Genomic DNA, 24,200 nt, shown 5'->3' with positions numbered 1-24,200 from the left:
GTTTTCTTGTCAGCCTGTTTGACTAACAAACTGCACTCCCAGCTCCTGACCAATATTTCACTATGTTGCACAGATCACTGATCAGGAGCAACTATGGAACACCCTCCTCAATGGTTGCCCAATGAAATTCACCTCCACCTTATGTTTGCTTCACAATGGCATTCAAACCATGACTTGAATGGCTCTAGAACAGAACCATTCTTAGTGGAGACTGGTGTCAAGCAAGTCTGTGTCATTGCTTCAACAGTCTTTTTAATCTTTCTTGACACAACCTTGCATCTTACCTGCAACAAACCTCCCAAGGGAGCAGAGCTAATCGTCAGAATTAATGGGAAACTACGCAACCTGTGGTAACCACACTCCAAAACCACGGTTACCCAAACCTCAGTAGTTGAGCTTAGCATGCAGATGATGTTTGCTGTTGCATATGTTCAAATGCTGAACTCCAACCCTTCATTGTTGCTTTCACTAAAGAATATGAGCATGGGCCAAATGCTCAACATCTGCAAGAAAGAGACCCTCTAACAAACCTGCCCCTGCTGCCCCACACTGCCTTCCAACAATAAATGTTCACGCAAGACCGCGTAAAATGTGGTCCACTTCCCACATCTAGCGAGCCAACTCTTGGTGAGGGCAGACGTCAGTGATGAAATTCACCACCATCTTCAATGCGCCAGCACAGCCTTTGGTCAGTTGAGGAAAAGAGTGTCTAAAGATTAAGACCACAGATCTGGCACAAAACTCATGGTCTACTGGGTAGCAGTGATCGCTGGCCCTCATAAATGCATCTGAAATCTACCTATGCCAGGCACCTGAAGATACTGGAAAAATACCACCAATGCTGTCTCCATAAAACCCTCCAAATTTCAGGAAGGAGAAGTGAATCAATGTTATTTCCTCTCCCAGGTCAACATCCCCAGCATTGACACCCAGGTCAGCTAAATTGGCCAAGTTGTTTGCATGCCTGATATCAGACTTTTGAAACTTCCATGCGGATAGAGGAAAAGATTCAAGGATATACTCAAAGCCTCTTTGAAGAAATGCAGCATTCCCACTAACTCCCGGGAATCACTGGCCCATGAGCATTCAAAGTGGAGGAAGCCCGTTGGGATGGTGCTGAGAATCTTGAGACTGTTCACTGGAAACACACACAGTTTGCAGTTCCCACATTAGCCACAAAACTGGGCTGCAATTAAGTCATTCTCAATTCCAAGAGAATGCCTAAGGAGAAGAATGTTGAACATTTTGGCACCAATGAATCATAAAAATCTCAGAATGGCAGTCATACCACACAAGAATGATGCTTGGATTTGCTACAGTTAACCTGAGAGCTAAAAGACTACATGCAGACAACCTACCACTGCAGGTCAGTATGCTTTAGGATCTATACTGTGACCATGAAAACTCCAATTAAGGCCCACATCGGCAGAGGAAAAAGAGATTATGAAGGCACTATTGTGATCCAGAATAAAAACCAGATCCTCTTTCAAGTTATTTGGACATCATTTTGAAAATGACTTTGGTTTTGCTTTCATGCACATGACTGTATTTCTTTATCAAAATATTAACTGATTTTTTTTGATTCGCTTTCACTAAATTTATTGGAGTAGTTACCTGCACATTGAGTTCATTGTACCGTTCAGTTATTTCTACCAATTCTTGTTCTGTGAGCTTGCGGGATCGCTCACTTGATTCCAGCGTGTTGCGATGTTCCTCCAGCTCTGTCTGCAGGAGGCTAATGCGCCGCTCCGATAGAGTGTACTGTTCACGCAGTTCCTCGTGCCTGCGAGCATCCTCATCCATTTGAGCTTGTGTTTCCTGAGGGGGGACAAGGTGGTTACTTTGTTCTGTCAGAACAAAGATTGCCAACACCTTGAATTAAAAGTTACCACCAAAGTTACCCCCATGGCCTACATCTCCCTATTTATGTAACCACCTCCAGCCCAGCACCTTAAGGATCTCTGTGCTTCTCCAAGTCTGGCTGGTTTTGCATTCCCAGTTTTCACTGTTCAATCACTAGCAGGCATGCTTTAAATTTCTTTGGGCCCAAGTTCTGAAATTCCTCCCTAAATCTTTCTGGCTCCCTTACGGCACTCCTCACAACCACTAATGCAGTTTTAAATGCCTCAAATCAAATTTTGCTTGCTAATGTTCCCATGAATTGTCTTGAGATGTTTTTGGCATTTAAGACGCACAAGTGTCTTAAGTACAAATCGCTGTTGTAAAGATATATCTAATCCTAGTTTTCTAATAATTTCTACCAAACGAAAAAGCCTTTATTGTGTATGCTTGTATTTACGTCACTCTAGTTATCTCAACCTTGCTTCTTACCACCTTAGTATTAATCACTAGCATTTCTGGCAAGACGAGTCACAATATTCCAATGAAGCAAAATTCTTCAGCTCATCTATACCTTGAGCTGCTGCTGGAGCTTCTTCAGAGTCTTGACCAGCTCTGCATTGTTTTTGTTTGCATGCTCAAGCTGGATCTCCATCTCATTCACATCAGCCTCCATCTTCTTCTTCAACCTGAGTGCCTCGGCACGGCCCTTAGATTCAACCTCTAGGCTCGCCTGCAGCGATTCAATGGCACGCTGGTGGTTCTTTCTGTAAGTTCATTGGAAAAGGCAGCATTTGAAGCCTAAGTCATAGTAATAACAGTAGTGAAATGTGATAGTGATATCTCCACCCAAGCTTCTTTGAAAGGGAAAACTGACAGTCGTAAGAGTCTAAGAGTGAAGTATGAAATGGGTGTTATTGGCTCAATCATGACAGCAATGTTTAATCCAAGTTGTTGAAATTATATATATTTCTTCATTGTTTCAAGAATCCAGATTTACTCAATTACTGGATTAGACGTACTTAAAAAAAGTGTAGAATTAAAGTAAAGTAATCTTATCGGCCTGCATACCTGGTAGTTTCAAATTCCTCCTCTTTCTCATGGATTCTCCTCTCGATGTCTGCCTTCACCTGTGCCAGTTCCAGCTGAACCCGAACCACCTTGGCCTCCTCTGACTACAAAGACAAACCAAACAAGTTCATTTGATGAAGTATAAATTAGCCATAAATTATTTTGTATGCAGCACCTAGGAAAAAAAACGTTTCAGAGGCAAATAAAGATATTAAGCTAGAAAGATAAAAAAAAGAGGTATTATTAATATGAATTTCATAGCTCTAAGCTTAGTAATTTTAAACCAATCCTCATTAAAACTGAAGAATTAAAGTCTGTTCCTCTCATGAAGCAGTTGGTTTACTTACCACAATAGAAGGCAGCCATTCAGCCCATTGGATCCATGCTGGCTCCCAGCAGAGCAATGCCACTAGTCCCGTTCTTCTGCCTCTTATTCCCCAGTGTTGCCATAAGTTAGTCTTATCAACTCCCCTCTGATTCTTTTGCCACTTACTTACACCAATCGGTCATTTACAGAAGCTAGCTAACCTTTCAGCACATCTTTGGGATATGGGAGGAAACCAGAGTACCCGGTGGAAACCCACAAGGTCATGGGGAGAACCTGCAAACTCCACATAGACAGAATCTGAAGTCAGTTTATAATGCACAGTGACCTAGAATCCAGGGAATTGTGTGTGATGTTTGGCTAAAAATGAATGCTTGTTCCTTGTGAGACAAGAGACCCCATCTGGCTGGTTTATTCTAATACTGTGTCAGCAAATGTTGGGCTTTTGTTCTGCAAGACATCTTACATTATAAAGTCTATCCTTTGCACTTCTACCACTTAATAACTGCAATATAGGAGTCATTGGTCATTTGATGTGACTACCCATACTGAAAGTATAACTTGCCCATATGTTTCCCCATACCTATACACTAACCATGCAGGAGCATTGGCATTACAAGCATGGCATCAAAGGCAACTTATGTGCAAGAGCCTATGGTGATCAGGAGTGAGGCTTCTTTCCCCAGAATTCCTTTATTATGGATGTCATATCACATATCATTGACTCTGGACTCAGTCTAGATTTAGATTATAACCACAGTGTCAATGCAAAGCAATTACAATCTTACAAGCACTTGGCTTAGAATGAACCAATACAAGGTGAAAGCTTCATTGAATGTCTGCCTTGTCTTGGTTAGTTCTCAAGCTTACATTACAGAGATAATGCTTCCATGCAATGCTATTCACATTTTTATTATAAATCAAGAGAGTACTTTGAGAGTCATTCACTAAATCAAACTCCATTACCTCCAGAGAACTTTCAGCCTCTTCCAGAGCCAGCTGCAGTTCATCCTTTTCGATTTCTAGCTTTTTCTTTAACTTCTGCAGCTCATGCACACTCTTTCCACCCTCTGTGAGCTGATCCACCAGTTCCTTAATCTCATCTGAAGGATCACAGAAAATTGTACAGTAAAATCTGAGTCCAATGACCATTAGCATCAAACCTTGGGTGAGGTAACTACAGGTGAAATCAGGATTTTAGAAATATTGATCAGCTACAGGGCCAAGCAGACTTCCTCTACTTTCTAAAGTTTTATTGGACAGGGTCAGGCACTGATGCAGCAGGTCAAATGGCCTCACCCTGTGCTATAAAATGAAATGAGGTGGGTTTTGACTTCAGGACATAATGTACAATGTTCAGGAGCAAATTTTCTGCCTAAATTATAGCTCTCCTTTTGTTTCAGTTCAAGTACAATCAATGGAAGTTAGTAATAGCACACTTTTTACATCATTAGCGTCAACATTACCTCTTTGATTTCTTTCCTCTGTATCTCCCTCTAAAGATGCTGCTTAACCTGCTGAGTGTCTCAGTTGTTTTCTGTTTTTATTTCAGAAATGCATCATTGGCAGTTCTCTTTTTCACTTATCTCTTTGATCATTGGATTCTCTCATGGAATGGCATAAACTCAAGCTTCCTGACTACCATTTCTATCCCAGGAAATTGTCTTAAGTTGAGGCACTGTTTGCAACCTTGGTGTTGTGTCTGACACACAGATGAGCTTTCATCCACATTTTCACTTTAACAATGCCTACTTTGTAGTATTACTTGGCTCTTTTCCTGCTTCAGCTCAACTGCAGCTGAAAACCACAACATGTCCCATTATCCCCAGACTTGATTGATCCTATGGTTTAGCCTCTAAATAAACTTGTGCTCTTCCAAAAGTTTGCTTCATGAATCTTAACTCTTTGCAAGTTTTGAGCACCCATTACCCCTATACTTGGTGATCTATATTGATTCTGACTCTGACAATGCTGTAATTTCATTCTTGTTTCCAAATTCCCCCAATGCCCTCCCAACATCACCACCACCTGACTCCTCATCACCCACCATTATCCGGCCTTTGATTTGAAAGTGTATGGTGATGTCTGTGTGTGAGTGCGCATGCATGCATTTACACTGTGCCTAGGGAAAGGTAAAATGTAGCATCTAAGTTGTTCCAACAGATCAACTATAAAACAGTTTATAATGAATGATTACCTTGCAGATTCTTATTGTCTTTCTTCACGACTTCAAGCTGTTCAATAACCTCCTCATAACTTGTTTTAAGTTTGAAGACTTCTGTCACATAGCTCCTGCACTCCTTCTGTGAGTTGTCAAGTTCGATCTGTATCTCTTCACATTTCTGCTGCCATTCTGAAAGCATTTTGTCAAAGGATCGTTGCTTTTTGTCCAGTAGAGCTGCAGCAGCAGTTGACTGAAAATGAGAAATGATGGCATTTATTAGATCCTCTCAGAAATATCCTTCGAGAAAGGGCTTTTATTTTATCTAAACAGGTTCAAACCTTCTTGAGATGCATTTTGAATGCATTGGTTAAAACAGAAGGACCATTACACTTGTTGATAAGCACTTGAGTCACTGAATGTGACCCACTCAAGGTGTTGTCAATTATGGTTGGCCATATTTCTGGAGGTTTTATCGCGTTACCTCCAAATAGGCCACTCAATTAAGACGCCTTTTGCTTTAAGAATTCTCCAACATTTTTGTGATTAATTAATGAAAATCAAAAATACGTGCATTGTTTTTGAAAAGCCCTTCTGTTTTTTTTTCTCTCTGGATTGCTCACATCAGTCCTGGCAATTAATATTTAATCCCTGGAGATGCCAGGGCAATCCAAGGTGATCTGTGCTTGATCTGTTGGGACAGAAGGAAACAATTCCATTTTTAACTGTATATTTTATGGATCAGCAGCAGCCTTTTTCTCATTACCTTTTCCAGCTCGATGGTTAAGTCTTCCACTTCTCCGGTAAGTCTCTGCTTTGATTTCTCCAGGCTAGCTGCTCGAGCTTGTGCGGCCTCAGCAGCTTCTTCAGCTTCCTGTAACCTAGCAGCCAGCTTTCTCCTGTTAAATAAAGAGTATTGCAACAAAAGGCTTAGCTTTCAAGGGCAAGATAGTATGAAGATGAAGGGATTTGGTCTATTCAGATGTCTGTGACATTATAACACCCAATGCTAACTCAACTATAATGAGTCAATGGAAACATGGCTGGACCCATAAATATTTGACCACTTGTTTTGAGAATGATTTCATGATTCTTGAGGTAGCTTTTAACAGCTTCTTCACTAAATAAAGAACACCTGATAAAACAGTTCAGTCTTGGTATGCAACTTGGAGGGGAAACTGCAGATAGTGGTGGTCCCATACACCTGAAGCCCTTGTTCTTCTTGGAGATGGAGATCGTGGGTCTGGCAGGTGCTGCCGGCATTGTGTAGGCAACTAAGCGCAGTGCATTTTACAGGTTGTAAACACTGCAGCTACTCAATGCCAATGGTGAAGGGAAGGAATGGCTGAGTTGATGGATGGATTATCAATCTGCTCTTTGATGTTGGGAGGGCGTTGGGGGAATTTGGAAACAAGAATGAAATTACAGCATTGTCAGAGTCAGCTGCTTTGTTCTGCACTCTTCCGGAAAAGTGAAGAATATTTAATCACATTCCTGACTTGTGCCTTGTGGATGATGGAAAAGCTTTGGGGTGTCAGGAAGTGTGTCACTTGCCATATGATAGCCAACCTCTGACCTTCCCTCAAGCCACATTATTTATGTAGATGCTCTGGTGAATTTTCTGTCCAATAGTGATCTCCAGCATTTAAATATTAAGGGTCGGAGATGGTCACTGTCTGGCCTTTTTTGGTGTGAATGTGACACTGCATGTCAGCCCAGCACTTGTTGCATGCAGGCATGGACTGCTTCATTGGCTGAGGAGTTATAATTGAAATTAGTCATTGTGTATTCATCAGCAAACATTCCCACTTCTGACCTCATGATGGAAGGAAGGCCACTGACAAAGCAGCTGCAAAAGGTTTGCCCTAGAACACTGCCCTGGGAAACCCCTGTAATGATGGGCTAGGGTGATTGACTTCTAACAATCATTGGAATATCTCCTTTAGTAACTATGAGCATGATTACTCACTTTGTCTCTTCCAGCTCCTCTGTCTTTTGAATGGCATCAGTCTCATACTTGGTCCTCCATGTTGTCACTTCACTGTTTAGTTTAGAAACCAGTCGCTGCAGCTCAGCTTTGCTCTCCTGTTCTTCCTCCAATTGTTCTTTTGTTAGGTCCATGTCATGTTTAGCATTGGCTAGACCCACCATTGCTCCACTTCTGCCCTAAAGTACAATAAGTTCAGTGTTGGTATTTACTATACTGTGCCCCATCTAACACAATATACAAAGACTTGTTTGCCAAATGTGTAGTTCTAACTCTTACGTAGAGACAATAAAATTGCACAACTAGGTATATCAGTTTCTTCAGAGTGTTCCTTTTGTATCTACCAAAACTGGAGAACAACAATCTATTTAATTTAATGTTGATGAAGAGGATATTGTGTTAGCCTTTAGTCCTTCTAAGTTTTGAAAGCAGAACAGAGAAGGGATAGATTTTTTTACAAACCAACTGAAATAAAGACCAAGAGGTGTAAAATGAACTGCCAAAAAGAACAAAAAATCTGTAGATGCTGTAAATCTGAAGTAAAGACTAAAAGTGCTGGAAACACTCAAGAGCATTGTGAAGAGGAAAAAAATAAGATTTAACATCCCAAGTGGATGAAACCTTAACTCTGTTGCTGCCTAAAATGAACTTTTCATTTGTAACTTGTGCACAAAATACAAAATATATCCACACAGTCATATATCAAGATAACTTAGGACACAACAAAATCTTGCAAATATTATCTGAAAATGCTGTCCAGTCATAAATGCAGCAGTTAGAATTAATTATCTGCAATAATTTTTTCATTCTTCTCAAATTAAGGTTTTTGGTGGAGGTAAATAAGTCTTACCTTTGACTCTTCTTCCAGTTGCCTCTTGAGGTCTTCAACTTGAGAAGAAAGGGTAGTTTTGGTCCTGATCAGTTGGTTCAGTCTACTCTGGGCCTCCTCATACTCACGACTCAGATCACTGTTCTCAGCTTTTCAAAAAAAAAATGGAGAATAACATTGAGGAATCTTTTTCTCTGACTGTAAATAGCATGAACTTCACTGACTGCTTTCTGCATTTACTTAATGTTACCACTGGCAATATCTGCAGGGAAAAGTCCAATGATTTTTCAAGAAGATTCCTGTACAATTTAATGGAGGTTGACAGCCTTTTTAAGCAGTAAGACGGTAAGACTTGTATTCAGCACACCTCTCATGGCCTAAATCATCCTGAATTATTTTACTACCAATGAAGCACTTGTGCAGTCCTTGACAAAGAAGTATTTTTTACAACCAGGATATCCTAGAGTGCTTTGAGGTCAATGACATACTTTTGGAATTTGACTGTTATATTAATTTAGTAAATATGGTACCCATTTGTGAACACCAAGCTACCATAATTTGCAATGTGATAACAATCAGATAATATATTTTTCTGAAGCTGGTTGAGGGATAAGCATTGACCAAGATATTGGAGATTATTTTCCTACTGTTCTCCAGAGTAATCTTTTACATATGAGGGAGCAGAAGGAGCCTCACTTTAATATCTCATCCAAAAAGCAGCAACTCCAACACTCCTCAGGACTGGACCAGAGCAATAGCCTTGAATTTTGTGCTCTTTATACTAAGTTTATATACTAACAGTGTAAGTTTTTATACTAAGACTTGAACCCTCACTCTTCTGCCTCAAAAGCAAGATTGCTACCAACTGGACAACGAACCCTCCCTTCAAGAAAGGAACAAAAGAAAGATGATACAAATTTGTTAACCATTGGTCAACAATAATTTCTAGTCTATATTGCACTTTAGCTGGGAAAATTAGTTAACAGAATCCAGCAAGTCTTGTAATGTCAGGGCTGCCTAGCTCAACAAGAAGACACTCACTGCATTAAAATTATAAGACAAAGGGACACAGTGTAGAAGTACAGACCATCGCCAAATTGGAAATTAGCCCATGACAAAACAGGGGTAAAAGAAACAGGAAACTAGGTTACAGAAAATAAATCATAAACACATTAAATTTAGAACATTGGAGAATATAGCAGGTTGAATAGCATTTTTTTAAACAGATGATTTTTCTTTAAGGTCAATGATTACTGGTTTCAAATCAAAGCATTATAGCAAGCACTGAAGTTATACTAATTTTGGTTACTGGCATGTAGAAACATCACTCTGCTGCAGGCAACATAGATATTAATTAAGGGAAATGATTTTATGTTTTGTAAACTTCTATTACTGCAAATGATTTCAAACTTTTAGACTAGTGACAATGAACAAGTTATCTGATACCTGACAGCCTGGTCTTCACAGTATTCGCTTCAGTTAAGTTTCTTTCTATTTCGGCATATTTGGCATTGGCCTCTGCTAAGCTGTCTTCTAGCTTCCGAACATGCATTTCAGCACTCAGCTGTACACAGAAAAATGGAATGATTATTAATCATTGAAAATGTGTTCAGACTAGATTTTCTTCCCATTGTCTCAAATACACTGATAATCTACTTATGAAGATTTAATGTAAATGTAGTATTAACTACTGTAATTTGTAATAATGTCTTCTGGTTTGAGAAGCAATTTAAATCTTTCCCTAAAGGTATGCTGCAACAGTCCTACATTGCAGGAGTATGCATAAATTAAAAATGCATTTCTCAAGGTTGTGAAAAGTCTACATAAATGCATGTACTTTCTTTTGTGTAAAAGCTCTGTCAAGGCTATTTAACTAATGTTGTCTGAATCCTGTCCTAATTAATTAGGAATAGCATAGAGAGGTTATGATCGTTTTGCCCTTATTTGTAGCCTTGCCCATATCACAGCCAATTATACTGTTTCTGTCAATGTGCACATCAGCTGAAGACTCTCCCTGAAATGTTCTGGAACTTCTCTGAATCCCAATAAAACACCCTTAAAATTACCACTAATTCCACACCAGCACATTCTGAACAGATGTTTCTGTACAGATATAGATTCAGAAAATTGTCAAGCATCAGTGATAGGGACTCCCAAGAGAGGTGTACCAAAGTGAGGTGTAAAGTTCTTTGTACATTGTTTTTACAATGTCTCAAACCAAAACTAGCAAGAGTATTGCACCTATAAGATACTACTCCACTCAATATTGCTGGGAATTTCTCTGAACTTGATTGATAATTTAATGCCAAGTGGCACTTCAGAGCTAGCTTGGTGCTTTGCTCCTTGGAATGTAATTGAGAATACTGAAGCTCATGTCAACTATCTGTACTGTCCTTATATTTACCACACCCATGAGGCTAGTCTGGGTTAAAATTATTTTCCATGTTGATTTAGTCTCTTACTTTGGCTTTCTGCAGGGTCTCTGAATTGCTGTTGAGGTCATCAATCTCAGCTTTCATGACCTGCTTATCCTTTTCAAGTTTACCCTTGACCCTCTGCAAATTCTCAATATGCTCCGTCAGCTCAGCAATGGAGTCAGTGTGCTTTTTCCTAAGCGCGGAAGCTGTGGCTTCAGCCTGTAGAGCAGATTCTTCCAGTTCTCGTCGCAGCTTCAGAAGTTCTGCTTCACGCTTTCTGTTCAGCTCAATCTATAGATACAGAAGGAATAAAGGATTTCTTAGAAATTTGCATCCCCCACTTCAGTCATGGGAGAAAGCAATGTCTACAACATATCAATGCAAAAGAATGAATCTTACTTGCTTTCTTTCACTGACCTGCCTGATGTATTTACCAATGGTTTTAAAGTATTAGGGAAATTTAATTTCTAAAGATCTAAGTAATACTAAAGCATAATGTGTGGATTACAATTAAAATAGATGTTAATTGAAAGAAAATGTACTCACATAGAATCATACTGCATAGAATGAGGCTACTTGACCCACTGTCTATGTGCTTTTTCTTTAAATTAATCATCCAATTTGTTCCACTCTGTTGCTCTTTCACCATGGCCTGTAATGTTTCCATTTAAACTATATACTGAATTCCCTTAAGAGCATTAAGATTTAACTGCTTCCACTACCCTTACAGACAGCACATTCCCTACCACAATGCACATTGTGTTCAAAATACACATAACCCGTTGCTTGCACATGCACCTTGCATTTTTACACACATATACACATGCTCCCTGTCGCCCAGCAAACCAAATGAACACCAGACCGCATTGCTGTGGCCAGACACAGTCCTGTGCCTGGACCGCTCTCATAGCCTTTTGTCTGCTTTTAAATTATTTTGATGATCAGAGGGATTCAAAAACAGTTCAAAAGGATTAAAATAATCTCAAAATATCAAAAATTTTAAAAAAAGGAAATGAATTACCTAAGACACTTTAAAGTAATATAAAGTATAAGTTAAAAAACTGATTTATCTTTTCAGTCCTGTTCAGGGAGCTCCATGCAGATGAATTACACCATGCCTGCTCTGCAACATACAAGTACAGAAGTCAAGAGCCGAACTGACCCGTGAAGAGCATCTCATAGGTGGTGCTCAACCAAACAGACAACAAAAGGTTGGCAAATTTCAGAGCACAGACTTCCTTCTAGTTCTTTTCAACGTAAAGGTGGGGAAGGGGAGAAGCAGATGTGTAAGCACCCCTTCCCTTGCTCCAATCAAAGACAAGCACAAATGCAGACATGTTAACAAACTGCATCTATGTAAAGTGCTCAGATTTAAATTCCTCCACGTGAGCCCTTAAGTTACCTGAGATACTGTGGCACCACCAGCTTCTTCCAGTCTGTCACTGAGTTCCTCCAAGTCACGGGAGTATTCAGCTCGTTGCTTTTCAACCTGCATGGATTGGAGGTATAAGCTTTATTCGTAGGAATGCCATTTGAAACCAAACAGAACCACTTAGAGCAAGAACAGTAAAAATCTCCCAAGTGTTTTCAGACACAATTTGCTACCAAGGACACCAAGGGAGGTCTTAAGGAGTGATTTAAAGATGTACATAAGTGGAGGGGTATAAGGAAGGGATTACAGAGCTTTGGGCATTGGAAGGTGAAAGCATAGTCACCATTATCAGAGTAATTACAATTTAGGGTGCACAATGATATCTTATGAAGTCCTGGCTCCATGCAGGATGACCTCACTCACTCCAGGCTTAGTCAATAAGATCACCTGTCTGGATGCAGATCAGTGATGAGTCCAGGTCATTGATTTCAGCATCCAACTGGTAGTAAAAATGGTTGATCAGCTGGTTTGCCTGCACCTCTTAAAGGGAAGGTGCATAATGGCTGAACCATTGTTGGCAATTGCTCTATCAGTGAATCTGACCTGAAAGATGGTAAAGAATGACACAATGTGGGAGAGCCAGGCTCTGAGAGTTTTGTACAGTGGTCTGTAGAGCTTTGTGGAGGAAGTGAAAAGGAGGAGGGATGTCCTGTATCAACAGGGGATCAGGACAGCCTGTGGACATGGTGGAAATAGCCATGGGGTTCAAAGCCATGAGCTGAGCTCCAAGGATCTAGGTGTAATAACGCAAGAGGCTCAATCACATCAAATGACAGGTCACAGTATCTTAAAATGTCATAACGAACCTACAACAATACTAGCCCTAGATGTTGCTCAATCTACTGCACCCCAATCACTCACTACCACCACTTCTCTCAAACAGGACTCAGGGCAAACATATTTTCTACAATCTATGTTGCCTGAGATGGGTGCCTAACCTCATGGAAGACATAGTAGTGGTCATTATTCGGAAGCATGTTGAGGAGGCCATTGCTAATGAAAGCATCCTTGCACATTTTCCTCCTTCTCAAATCCCATCCCATCCTGAGTTTGCTTTGAGTCTCTTTCTCCAGCATCTCCTAGATAGCTCTGGCTCCTTCCATACCAATAAAGGGCTTGACACCATGGTTCAGACCTTTGCACCAAGAAATGGCCTTTGACCCCCCCCCCCCCAACAATGCCCCTTAACACCATCTCTTAAATTTCCTCTTGGTTCTTTACAATTTTAGCTGTGGCTAGAATCTGGCTGAATAATTAAGGATCTCTTATGCCTAGATAATGAAAAAAAAACACTTTCAGATATACCTTGGCAAAGATGGTAATGTTTAACTAAATTTTGCCATAAATATTACAGACTGGTTGGCTACATCATGAGAAATTTTACATGAATTAGCGATCGGATGTCGTTTTACCTTAGCTCTCATGGCCCGCTCTCCCTCAAGTTCCTCTTCTAGTTCTTCAATTCGGGACTAGAAACATAAACACCTGTATTAATCTCTCATTTCCACTTCTAAACATCAAAACAAGTCATTCTTACAAATTAAATAGATTTCAGAGATGCTAAGTTGGCCAGATTTTGGTCTTTTTTTTAAAACAGAATTTTAGCTTAACAATGGTCATTTCAGACAAAATTAAGAAATCCAAAAGCCTTTTCCTTTCAAAATCTTGTGGCCATAAATAGGAAGATGCAGAGATTAAAATGAAGGTAAAGTTTTATCAGTCTTCAGATTCACATTTTGTATTAAGGATGTAAATAACAAGAGGGGCAAATAGAGTTGTGGGGTATTTTCGATTATTTCTCCAGAAATTGCAATTCAAAGCCAATTCAAACTATACCTGCATAATGCAGCTACTTTGCACACAAGTGTGCTTCACAAATGATCGCTGTGGTTGAGTTTTTTAATCACATAAAGTATATTATTTGCATTCTAAGCATACCAATGGATTAATTTTAACAATCTTAAGTCAATGGAGACAAACATTGCGCAGGTATAATGCCAGCATTCTACCCAATATTAACAAATTAGGCTAAAATTAATCCACCTTCCACTCCCAACCTTCTCTCGTTCCAATTTTGCGCCATCAGCCAATTTCACGGGCATTACACTGTTTCAATTTGGTGTGAAGTTTCTTTCCAATGGTTATTACCATAAAAGAGCATGTTTTGTTTACATTTTTGGGTTTAGTCCTCTCCTTTCAAATCCTTTTATGCACGCTTAGAAAGGGAGAATAACACTACACCTGTGTGAATCCCCACAGCATCTGGCAGCCCTGTGATCTCTGTCTCGGAGGCCGACCTCGGAACATCCTTCAAGAGGGTGAACCCTCGCAAGGTGTCAGGCCCCGACTGTGTACCTGGCAGGGTACTGAAAATCTGTGCCGACCAACTGGCTGGAGTGTTCAAGGACATCTTCAACCTCTCATTACTGCTGTTGGAGGTTCCCACCTGCTTCAAAAGGGCATCAATCATACCGGTGCCCAAGAAGAGCAGGGTGAGCTGCCTCAATGACTATCACCCGGTAGCACTCACATCTACTGTGATGAAGTGCTTTGAGAGGTTGGTCATGGCTAGAATTAACTCCTGCCTGAGCAAGGACCTGGACCCACTGCAATTTGCCTACCACCACAACAGGTCTACAACAGACGCAATCTCATTGGCTCTCCATTCGGCTTTGGAAAACCTGGACAACAGCAAAACAGAGGTCAGGCTGATGTTTATCAATTACAGCTCAGCATTCAACACCATCATCCCCTCAGTACTAATCAGCAAGCTTCAAAACCTGGGCCTCTGTACTTCCCTCTGCAACTGGATCCTTAGCTTCATTACTGGGAGACCACAGTCAGTGTGGATCAGTAGTAACATCTCCTCGCTGACAATCAATAATGGCGCACCTCAAGGATGCATGCCTAGCCCACTGCTCAACTTTCTCTACACACATGACTGTGTGGCTAGGCACAACTGAAACGCCATCTATAAAGTCGCTGATGACACCACTGTTGGCAGAATCTCAGATGGCGACGAGGAGGGGTACAGGAGTGAGATATTTCGGCACGTTGATTGGTGTCACAACAACAACCTCACACTCAAAGTCAGCAAGACCAAGGAATTAATTGTGGACTTCAGGAAGGGGAGGTCAGGAGAACACTCACCAGTATTCATTGAGGGGTCAGTGGTGGAAAGGATGATCAGTTTCAAGTTCCTGGGTGTCAACATCTCAGAGGATCTATCTTGGGCCCAAAACATTGATGCAATCATGAAGAAGGAATGCCAGCGGCTCTACTTCATTGGGGGTTTGAGGAGATTTAATATGTCACCAAAGACTCTTGCAAATTTCTACAAATGTACAGTGGAGAGCATTCTGACTGGTTGCATCACTCCCAGATATGGAGGCTCCAAAGCACAGGATTGAAAGAGGCTGCAGAGGGTTGTAGACAGCCAGCTTCATGATGGGCACAGCTCTCCCCACCATCAAGGATGTCTTCAAGAGGTGATGCCTCAATAGGCAGCATCCATCATTAAGGACCCTCACCATCTGGGACATGCCCTCTTCACATTACTACCATCAGTGAGGAGGTACAGGAGCTTGAAGACCCACACTCAGCATTTCAGGAACAGCTTCTTCACCATCAGATTTCTGAATGGTCCATGAACCCATGAACACTACCTCTTATTCCTCTTTTGCCCAATTTATTTATTTTTGTAACTTATAGTAATTTTTATGCCTTGCATTGTACTGCTGCCGAAAAACAACAAATTTCACAACATATGTCTGTGATAATAAACCTGATTCTGATTCCATACCTGATGCTCTTTAAGCTTCCTGTGTAATGTGGAGTTCAGAGACTGTTCATCTTCCCACTTGGAGTTCAATGAATTAATCTCCAAGTCCTTCCTTCAAAAATCAAAAGCAGTTTAAGGTTGTAGCAGAAATCATTGATGATGACATAATAGCAGCAGTTCAGATAAAGGACTGAATGAGGCCCCTCACTGAAAATGAAATGACCCAATTGTATCCACACAGCTCCATTAAGTTGACAAGCAATGTTCTTTGGAACTAGAGATTCTATCAATGATTTTTATACTCATTGATGTTGTTTTTATGTTACCTTGTACCAATTTAGCAAAGGTAAACTACTTCTGCTTAAGGTCAGTAATAATAGTAATAAACAACTTACAAACATTTGGTTCTCATTGCATTTTTTGCTATTAATTTTTTCAGCGAAGGATGTTTTTGCTATACTGATTTGTAGTTATGGTCATAAACCCACTCATACCAAGTGAGATGTTTATTCCATTGTATCTGTAAAATATAGCAGAAGTAGATTTTTATGAGATTATCCAACTTTGTCTGGTTAAATGGTCAGCGTGACATAAACTGGGAAACAACATGAGTGAAGTAGCTGAAATATAATTGAGTCCCCATGGTTTTATGACTGTACGTTTGTAACAATTTGAATTACTTGAGGCAAGAATGAAATATCTCCAATTGTATAATGCCTGACAGGTCTGTTTGAGATGTCCTGAAATAGACCTGCTCACAAAATATCATCATGATTATAGTCTTGGAAATATGGGAATCAATTTGCACAAAGTAATCTCACATGAACAGAAGTGAAATCATAAGATTATCTGTTTTTCAATGTTGATTAGTAAGGCATAAGGCTTCTTCAAAATCATGCCATGGAAACTTTTATGCTGATCTGTAAGAACAGGCAGTGACTCAGTTTATTATCATATTTGGAAAAAAAGGCACCTCTGACAATGCTGCACTCCCTCTTTATTGCACTAAGTGACGGAGTAAAATTTTGAACTTAGATTTCTGTAGTCAGACGTTAATCTTTTACCTCCTGACCCAGAGATGAGAGTGCTAGTGACTGAGTCACATTTGGCACCTTTGAAGACAGCTTCAAAAGTTGATCCAGCAGAGCATGATTTTATTTTCTTGCACAGTAACCTCACATTAAATAGGATGCAGTATAAACAATAAAGATCTTTTTTAAATGTTTCACTAAAAACCAAACATTGCAACTGAAAAGTTAAGATAAAATTTAAAAAATACAGGAGTATGCAGTGACAAGGACTATGAATTTGAGGGACAGTGATGTAGGCTGGTACACTTCTGGGTGTTATCTGAAAATCTCTCTATTGTAAATTTAGCATTCTTAATGGGCTTTGCATCTCAAGAATAATGCCTAAGGTAAAATCTGTGGATTATTTTTAAGAACTAAGGTCTTGAAATGACACTGTAAATATTATGGAAGGATTGATGAATAGGGTATGTCAATATTCGTATAATGTAATTTCCCTGGTTAAGAGTGTTCCTAGCACAGCAATAAAAATAGAAGCATAATTCCTCATTCAGAATGACGCTGATGAGTATTTTTTCCTAATTTGTTATTTCAAAATTATTACTTTGTATTTATAGAGAATACTTAAGCTCCACTAACAACTGGGATTTCTATAATACACGATAGTGTAGCAGTTAGATAATGCCAGTGACCTGGGTTCAATTCCAGCCACTGTCTGTGAAGAATTTGTACGTTCTCCCCATGACTGCATGGGTTTCCTGCGGGTGCTCCAGTTTCTTTCCACATTCCAAAGATGTACAGGTTAGAAAGTTGTGGGCATGCTATGTTAGCACCGGAAGTGTGGCAACACTTGCAGGTTGCCCCTAGAATGTTCTATGCAAAGATGCATTTCACTCTGTGTTTCGATGTACATGTGACTAATAAAGAAATCTCATCTTATCTTTAAATGGAGTTAAAGGCGGCACTTACTTCTTGAGAATCTCCTCCAAGTCAAGCTTCACTCTTTCCATCTCATTCAGGTTTTCAATTGTCATCTTCAGATCTCCCTCAGCCTTTCGCCGAGCTTTCTCCACCTCAGTCCTGATCTTCTTCTCCTGGCTCCAGTTATCTTCCAACTATCATGTATTTAAACATTAGTCAAGCATTAGACTAGAATTGTTGGCCTGCTGTGAAATCCACTTTAACCACTGTTTAAGGGAGAATGATACATCATCATAGCATCATGGGGAGTCCAAAAACCAAGCTTCTGGGAGGCTTTTACCCAACGTGGGTTGTACCCAAGCTTGGGCAAACAGAAACTCAGCATCAGTGGATATGCTCCACTTGCCGAGCTTCAGGTTCCTCCTGCTTGTCCAGCCAACATATCTCCAGGATATAGACTTGCAGTGTCATTTGTGTTGAGTGGAAATGAACTTCATCTTCCAGTGGAATTCACAGAATCAAACCAACAAGCCAAAGTTGTTGGCCTATTGTCGATAGTCTCCAGAATATCATGAAGCTCCCTATTTCAGGCACTGAGTGGTTCCAAGAAGACTTGGTTCCAGTTTTCAGATATCAGCCAATTATTCCAAGTCATCACAATCCTCAAAAATTTTCTCCCTCAAGAAATTAAGTCACCATGGTGTTTGCCCAAGATAGTGATGTGCAAAGTGCCAACCCCAGAACATGTACCATTGATCGTCAGAAATCTAGCCCAAAAACTCAAGAAATTTGGTTCCATTTGCATTTACATTTATGATTTGCCTTGCTTAAATTTGAGAATATTAACTTGATCATCATTGTATCATTAATGAATAATTCCCAAACTGTAACATTAAGACTTCTTACTACCCAGACTTTGATGCGCTTTTACATTAATCCAACCACACATTTAAATACTACATGGAAAATATAAAGATCCTTGTGATACAGTCATGTGACCAATAAAAACAAAATGGTAAGGCCCTTGGGTCTAGGGTAAATATCTATGGAATATTCTGTAACAGATTACCTCTTGAATCTGGGAGTTGAGTTTTCCATTGGTTTTGGTGAGATGATTGACTTTATCTTCCTCAGACTGAAGATCATCTAGTGTTTTCTGAAAATATAGAACATGATTAAATTATTATATGTCTGAGAGATTTCATTGATTTAGTCAGGTACTTATATTATAAATTTAGCTAAAGGTGTCTGGTGGTGAGTAGCTAATGTGAGTAAATGGAATTGAGGCATTGCTCAGGCATGATCTAATTAAATGGTGGAGGAGGTTCCATAGGGTTTAAACGGCTAATTCCTGTTCCTACATTCTTAAAATGTCATCTAGATACTGGTAGCATCAACTGAATTCATTATTGTTATGTTGTGGCCACAGTTTAGAAAAGGGAATGGCCCTGTGTGGCAACTGTGTCTTTCATGTCACATTTATACTGTCATCATAACAGAAAAACATCCATTAACACTAACTTGACTCCAGGCTACATTCACTTTGATGACACATGGTTTAAAATTTGAGCGTTGTGTATTTTTCTTTCGATATTTTACTAAATGAAATCAAACAATCTGTACCAATAATGGTGCCGTCAAAGGCACCAACTTTTAGTAGATTCAAAAACAAAGGGGTTCTTGCATCAATGTCTGGTGAAATTTATTCTTAGTAACTACACACAACATTAGGTGTACCTTTAAAATACTTGAAACAATCATCAGAAAACAGCTTTAATTCTATCAGTTAGCAGTCATCTGAATCCCGCTGTCCATGATGAAGAAGTAACAATTTCACAGACTTTGGATTCACTGAACACTAGAGCCATTTAGTTCATTTACAAGCTTTTTGAAGTTAACAGTCTACAATTAAATTGGCAATGACAGGAAACCATAATTATCATCACAAATACCACTGATAGTTGAGGATCATACCAACCTGGTGAAGTTCATCCAAGGCTCTCTTCTCCTTTTGAAGTTTGGCAATTGCATCATCTCGCTGATTGAGATCACTGGTTAGGGAGCGGACCTTGCTATCCAGGGCCTGGTGGAAATAATGTAACAGACAGTCATTGGAGGGCATGATTAAACTCGGTATGCAGGAGTTTAATCAAACTTTGCCAACCCAAGGCAGCTGGGGGATGAACCAGCATATGGAGAAGAGGCTGTTGACAGGTTCCATATGCTACAGAGTTCAGGGATATACTGAATACCAGTGACATCTGGGTGTAAACACAAGGCATCCAGTGGACTTGTAAGAAGAAAGGTGTTTGAAATAACATCAGGTCATAAATGCAACTGCATTGGGCCATCTTGCTGTGTGTAACATGAGGGAAATATCCTGATACATAAATTATATTTGCACTACCTGCTTTTCTTTCTCTGTTTTTACAAGGGTTGTTTCCAGGCCCTCAAGATCCAGTTTCAGATCAGACAATTCTGACTCCAGTTTCCTTTTCTGAGCTGAGAGAGTTGAGCTTGAGTTCTCCTCTTCCTCCAGCCGTTCCTTCATATCTGAGATCAGATTTTCATTTTCCATCTTTGTCTTCATCAGTAGAGTGAGACGTTCCTCTAGATCAGATATGTTTTCTTGCTCCTGTGAAAGAGCAAAAGAGAAATATGGGTGATCGTCAGCAGATTATGAAGCAAAGTGATAATATCATAGAAGAATTTAGCACAGAGGAAGAGCATTAGATTGACAGTGCTTGTGCCATCTTTTAAAGGAGCTTCCACAACTTGTCAGGCAATGCATTGCAAATCATAGCTGCTGGATTTAAAAAATCCTCCTCTTGATCATAATATCATGTAAAAATTAAAATCCTGGACTTATGACAGGAGCCTAGGCAAAAGTATTCATTGAAAAATAGTAAATGACTGTACTCATTTACACCAAATGCTATAAAGATCATCAATTTGAATTTAAATATTAATCCCAGTGGAATTCTGAATATTTGTTAATTTGAAGAAATACCTGAGCACAATTGCCACTTTATAAATTAAGGGATATGTATTATTTGATCCAATATTTTTTGCCTTTCCTTTTATATAAATAAAACATAATTGTGTGTGGGTGAGGATGACTGCCTCAGTAATCCTTGGCTGAGTGCCTAGCACTTCAGGCTATACATCTGGTTGTTGTGAGTTCAAGCCCCACTCCAGTTTTTCAACCTAGGTTTTCAAACAGTTGAGTGCAGGGGAGGCATGCAAAAGTGACAAAGGGGTGCAGTGCCTTTATAAAAGCAAACTGCATAAAAATGTTATTAATTAGGGTTGATAATGAGCTGGGAAAGGCTGAGAGAAGACAAACAAAGCTCTGAAATGAGGCTTAGTGGAAAAAAATAATTTGGGAACATCAGCAATATAGCACAAAATCTCAGCTGAAACTTCTCTTTAGATCTGAGATTGACACATTATCAAAAGTGGCTTCCTTTGCTTGAGACGTTGAATAAAGGTAGAAAATATCATTGAAATCAATCACTACAAGGTGCTAAGATAGAATGCACTAATTAGTCAATGTGTAATTCTGTGGTTGCCATATCAATATGGTCATGTTCTGACTTATTACTGATTACTTACAGCCTGAACTTGCAGTAAGAGGTCATTCTTTTCCTGTGAGAGAGTTGATGTCTTCTCCTCGAGATCCTTGATACGGTTAAGGAGTTCATTGGTCCGTTCCATTGCAGCTCTTAGCTCTTCCTCTTTCTGTTTCATCTCATCCTCCTGGCGGGCCACGTTCAACAGAGGCTTAACCTACAAATAATTATAACCAGTAGATATAAAGACTTTCTCTAAGAAACGGGATAACAAGTTGGAATAAAAACAGAAAATGCTGTTTTTCTCAGCAAGTCAGGCAAAATTAATGGAGAAAAAAACAGAGTTAACATTTCAGTTGATGACCTTTTATCAGAACTCCAGCAGAGAACTTCAGCTTCATAATTATGAAGATGCAAATCCGGACATGAAGTGTTGGCAAGATATTTCATTGCAGAAGGCATCAGAAGTCATCTTTATCCCACGCTCACCCACGGCCACTGATGTATTGTAAGAGTGATCAGTGAATGTCTGGGAACAGTAACCTGGTCAATTGTCTCTTTTCTAACCTAATGGCAGCGCCTTTATATCCTCTCCAACTGAAATTAACTCAGCCAGAGCACACGAGGAACTAAACTTTGTTCATCCGGCTAAGGTATGGACATCATAAATCATTTGCTGTACGGTATGATGAAGCTAACAAAACACAATCATAAGATATGCATAACCTTCTTCAAAGTTGACATAAATGACATGCCCTTTGTAATAATTACCTTAGTGTACAGCTTCCACCAGCCCCAGAAGCGTAGTTGCAGGAATTTGCGGATATTACGTTGAATAACTATCAGTGCCATTCTGCAAACAGTGTAAACAAGATATTTCTTAGCAAAGTGCAAGGATGTGGAAATAGCAGAGGTATAGCTTCTCATATCTGCTCTTTATTAACATCAGTATCACCTTCCCATCATTTTTTGTTCATTACATTATTATTACATGATTACTTTTCGGTCAATCAGTCAAGTTCCCATGCAAATTATGCAAATATCTCTCATCCCTGGTTTTGGGTAGGGTGAGGCAAGCATTTAAAGGGTAGAGGGAAGTTATGTCTCTATGTGATTAGCTCCCAGGAGGCTAGTCAAGAATTTTTAGGCTAAATCATGTATTATTACAATATAGCAAAGATATGCATATAATATGCATACACATGTATGTGATTTGAACAAAATAAATTTCAAATACATACAAGGAAGCAATAGTAAATATAGTAAAGTTGAGAGGAATAAGTTGACTTTGGACGTGCAATTCTTAATGCTCACCACAATTGGGGTTTTCCTTGTGACATTTCTGGATCTACTGTAGGCTAATTGAGAGAGGTTATTTCTCTGATTGATCAACAATTCCATTGGTAGAAGGCTAACTAGATGGACCTTAGCTTTATTTCGTCCACTATTGTGATCGCAGCAGGAGGAGGAGTGAGGGGCTCGGGAGAGCGCTGATTGCTGAGGAGCTGAGGTGAGCGTGCTTTAAAAGGAGCGCGGAGGGCAACTGAAGGGTTAAACAGGGTGTTGATTGGTTGATTAGAGGGAGTGAGTACTTGAGATAATTGGCAGAGACAAATACAAGGAGGGGTAACTGAAGTGGAGTGGCCAGTGTGAGTGGCTCAGGGTAGCAGTGGAGCTTTGAGGCTTTGGCGAGCTGAGGATGAGCTTGCTCCCAGTGAGGTAAGGCTGGGTAAGTTCCTTTAATTAACTTAGGAGTAGGTAATGAAGGCAGCAGTTAGGGCAGTTGAGTGCTCCATATGCAGTATGTGGGAAGTCAGGGACAGCATGCTTGTCCCTGATGACTACACCTGGAAAAGGTGCATCCAGCTGCAGCTCCTGACAAACCAAGTTAGGGAAATGGAGCTGGAGCTGGATGAGCTTCAGATCATTAGTGAGGCAGGGGCAGAAATAGACAGGAGTTTCAGGGAGATAGTCACCCCTCAAAGTCATGAGGCAGGTAGCTGGGTGACAATCAGGAGAGGGAAGTGGTATAGACAGAAAGAGCAGAGCACCCCTGTGGCTGTTCCCATCAACAATAAGTATACCGTTTTGGATACTGTTGGTGGGGATGACCTACCAGGGAGAAGTTGTAGTGGTCGTGTCTCTGGCACTGAGACTGGACCTTCAGCTCAGAAAGGAAGGAGGGAAAAGAGGAGTGCAGTTGTGATAGGGGATTTGATAGTTAGGGGGACAGATAGGAGGTTCTGTGGAAAAGATCGAGAACCCCGGATGGTCTGTTGCCTGCCTGGTGCCAGAGTCTGTGCTGTCTCAGATCAAGTTCTCGGTATTCTCAGGGGGGAGGGTGACCAGCCAGATGTCATGGTCCATGTAGGGACCAATGGTGTGGATAGGAAGGAGGAGGAGGTCCTGCAAAGAGTTCAGAGAGTTAGGTGCAAAGTTGAAGGACAGGACCTCCAAGGTTGCAATCTCAGGATTGCTACCTGTGCCACATGCTAGTGAGGCTAGAAATAGGAAGATAATGCAGCTAAATACGTGGCTAAGGAGATGGTGCAGGAGGGAGGGCTTCATGTTTCTGGACAATTGGGCTTTGTTCCAGGGAAGGTGGGACCTGTTCCAATGGGACGGTTTGCACCTGAACTGGAGGGGGACTAACATACTTATGGGTGGGTTTACTAGAGCTACTCCAGGGGGGGGGGGGGGGGGGGGGGTTTAAACTAGATTTGCAGGGGGAAGGGAACCAGAGTGTTAGAGCAGATAGTGAGGTGGAGGAGGATAAAGGTCATGCGAGGACTGCATGTATAGACAGAAATCAAAGGTCTGTACATGATAGAAATGTT

At 40.2% G+C, this 24,200-nt stretch overlaps 1 protein-coding gene across 1 annotated transcript in view; it reads right to left on the bottom strand.

Annotated features, from left to right (window-relative positions):
• Positions 1-24,200, bottom strand: part of LOC127573540 (myosin-16-like) — a 68,514-nt gene that overhangs the window by 6,375 nt on the left and 37,939 nt on the right. The window contains exons 21-39 of the mRNA XM_052021862.1: positions 22,135-22,216; positions 21,407-21,580; positions 20,199-20,426; positions 19,770-19,874; positions 18,861-18,947; positions 17,840-17,985; positions 15,864-15,954; positions 13,474-13,530; positions 12,032-12,118; positions 10,675-10,920; positions 9,659-9,776; positions 8,234-8,361; positions 7,366-7,562; positions 6,163-6,295; positions 5,433-5,649; positions 4,202-4,338; positions 2,911-3,014; positions 2,414-2,606; positions 1,615-1,818 (exon numbers count right to left, since the gene is read on the bottom strand). Coding sequence (XP_051877822.1) covers positions 1,615-1,818; positions 2,414-2,606; positions 2,911-3,014; positions 4,202-4,338; positions 5,433-5,649; positions 6,163-6,295; positions 7,366-7,562; positions 8,234-8,361; positions 9,659-9,776; positions 10,675-10,920; positions 12,032-12,118; positions 13,474-13,530; positions 15,864-15,954; positions 17,840-17,985; positions 18,861-18,947; positions 19,770-19,874; positions 20,199-20,426; positions 21,407-21,580; positions 22,135-22,216 — 2,734 coding nt within the window. The remainder of the gene's footprint in view (positions 1-1,614; positions 1,819-2,413; positions 2,607-2,910; positions 3,015-4,201; positions 4,339-5,432; positions 5,650-6,162; positions 6,296-7,365; positions 7,563-8,233; positions 8,362-9,658; positions 9,777-10,674; positions 10,921-12,031; positions 12,119-13,473; positions 13,531-15,863; positions 15,955-17,839; positions 17,986-18,860; positions 18,948-19,769; positions 19,875-20,198; positions 20,427-21,406; positions 21,581-22,134; positions 22,217-24,200) is intronic.

This window comes from Pristis pectinata, chromosome 8, assembly GCF_009764475.1.
Source record: "Pristis pectinata isolate sPriPec2 chromosome 8, sPriPec2.1.pri, whole genome shotgun sequence".
Lineage (NCBI taxonomy): Eukaryota > Metazoa > Chordata > Chondrichthyes > Rhinopristiformes > Pristidae > Pristis > Pristis pectinata.
Note: the sequence above shows the minus strand (reverse complement) of the source record. Positions and strands in the feature narration are given on the sequence as shown.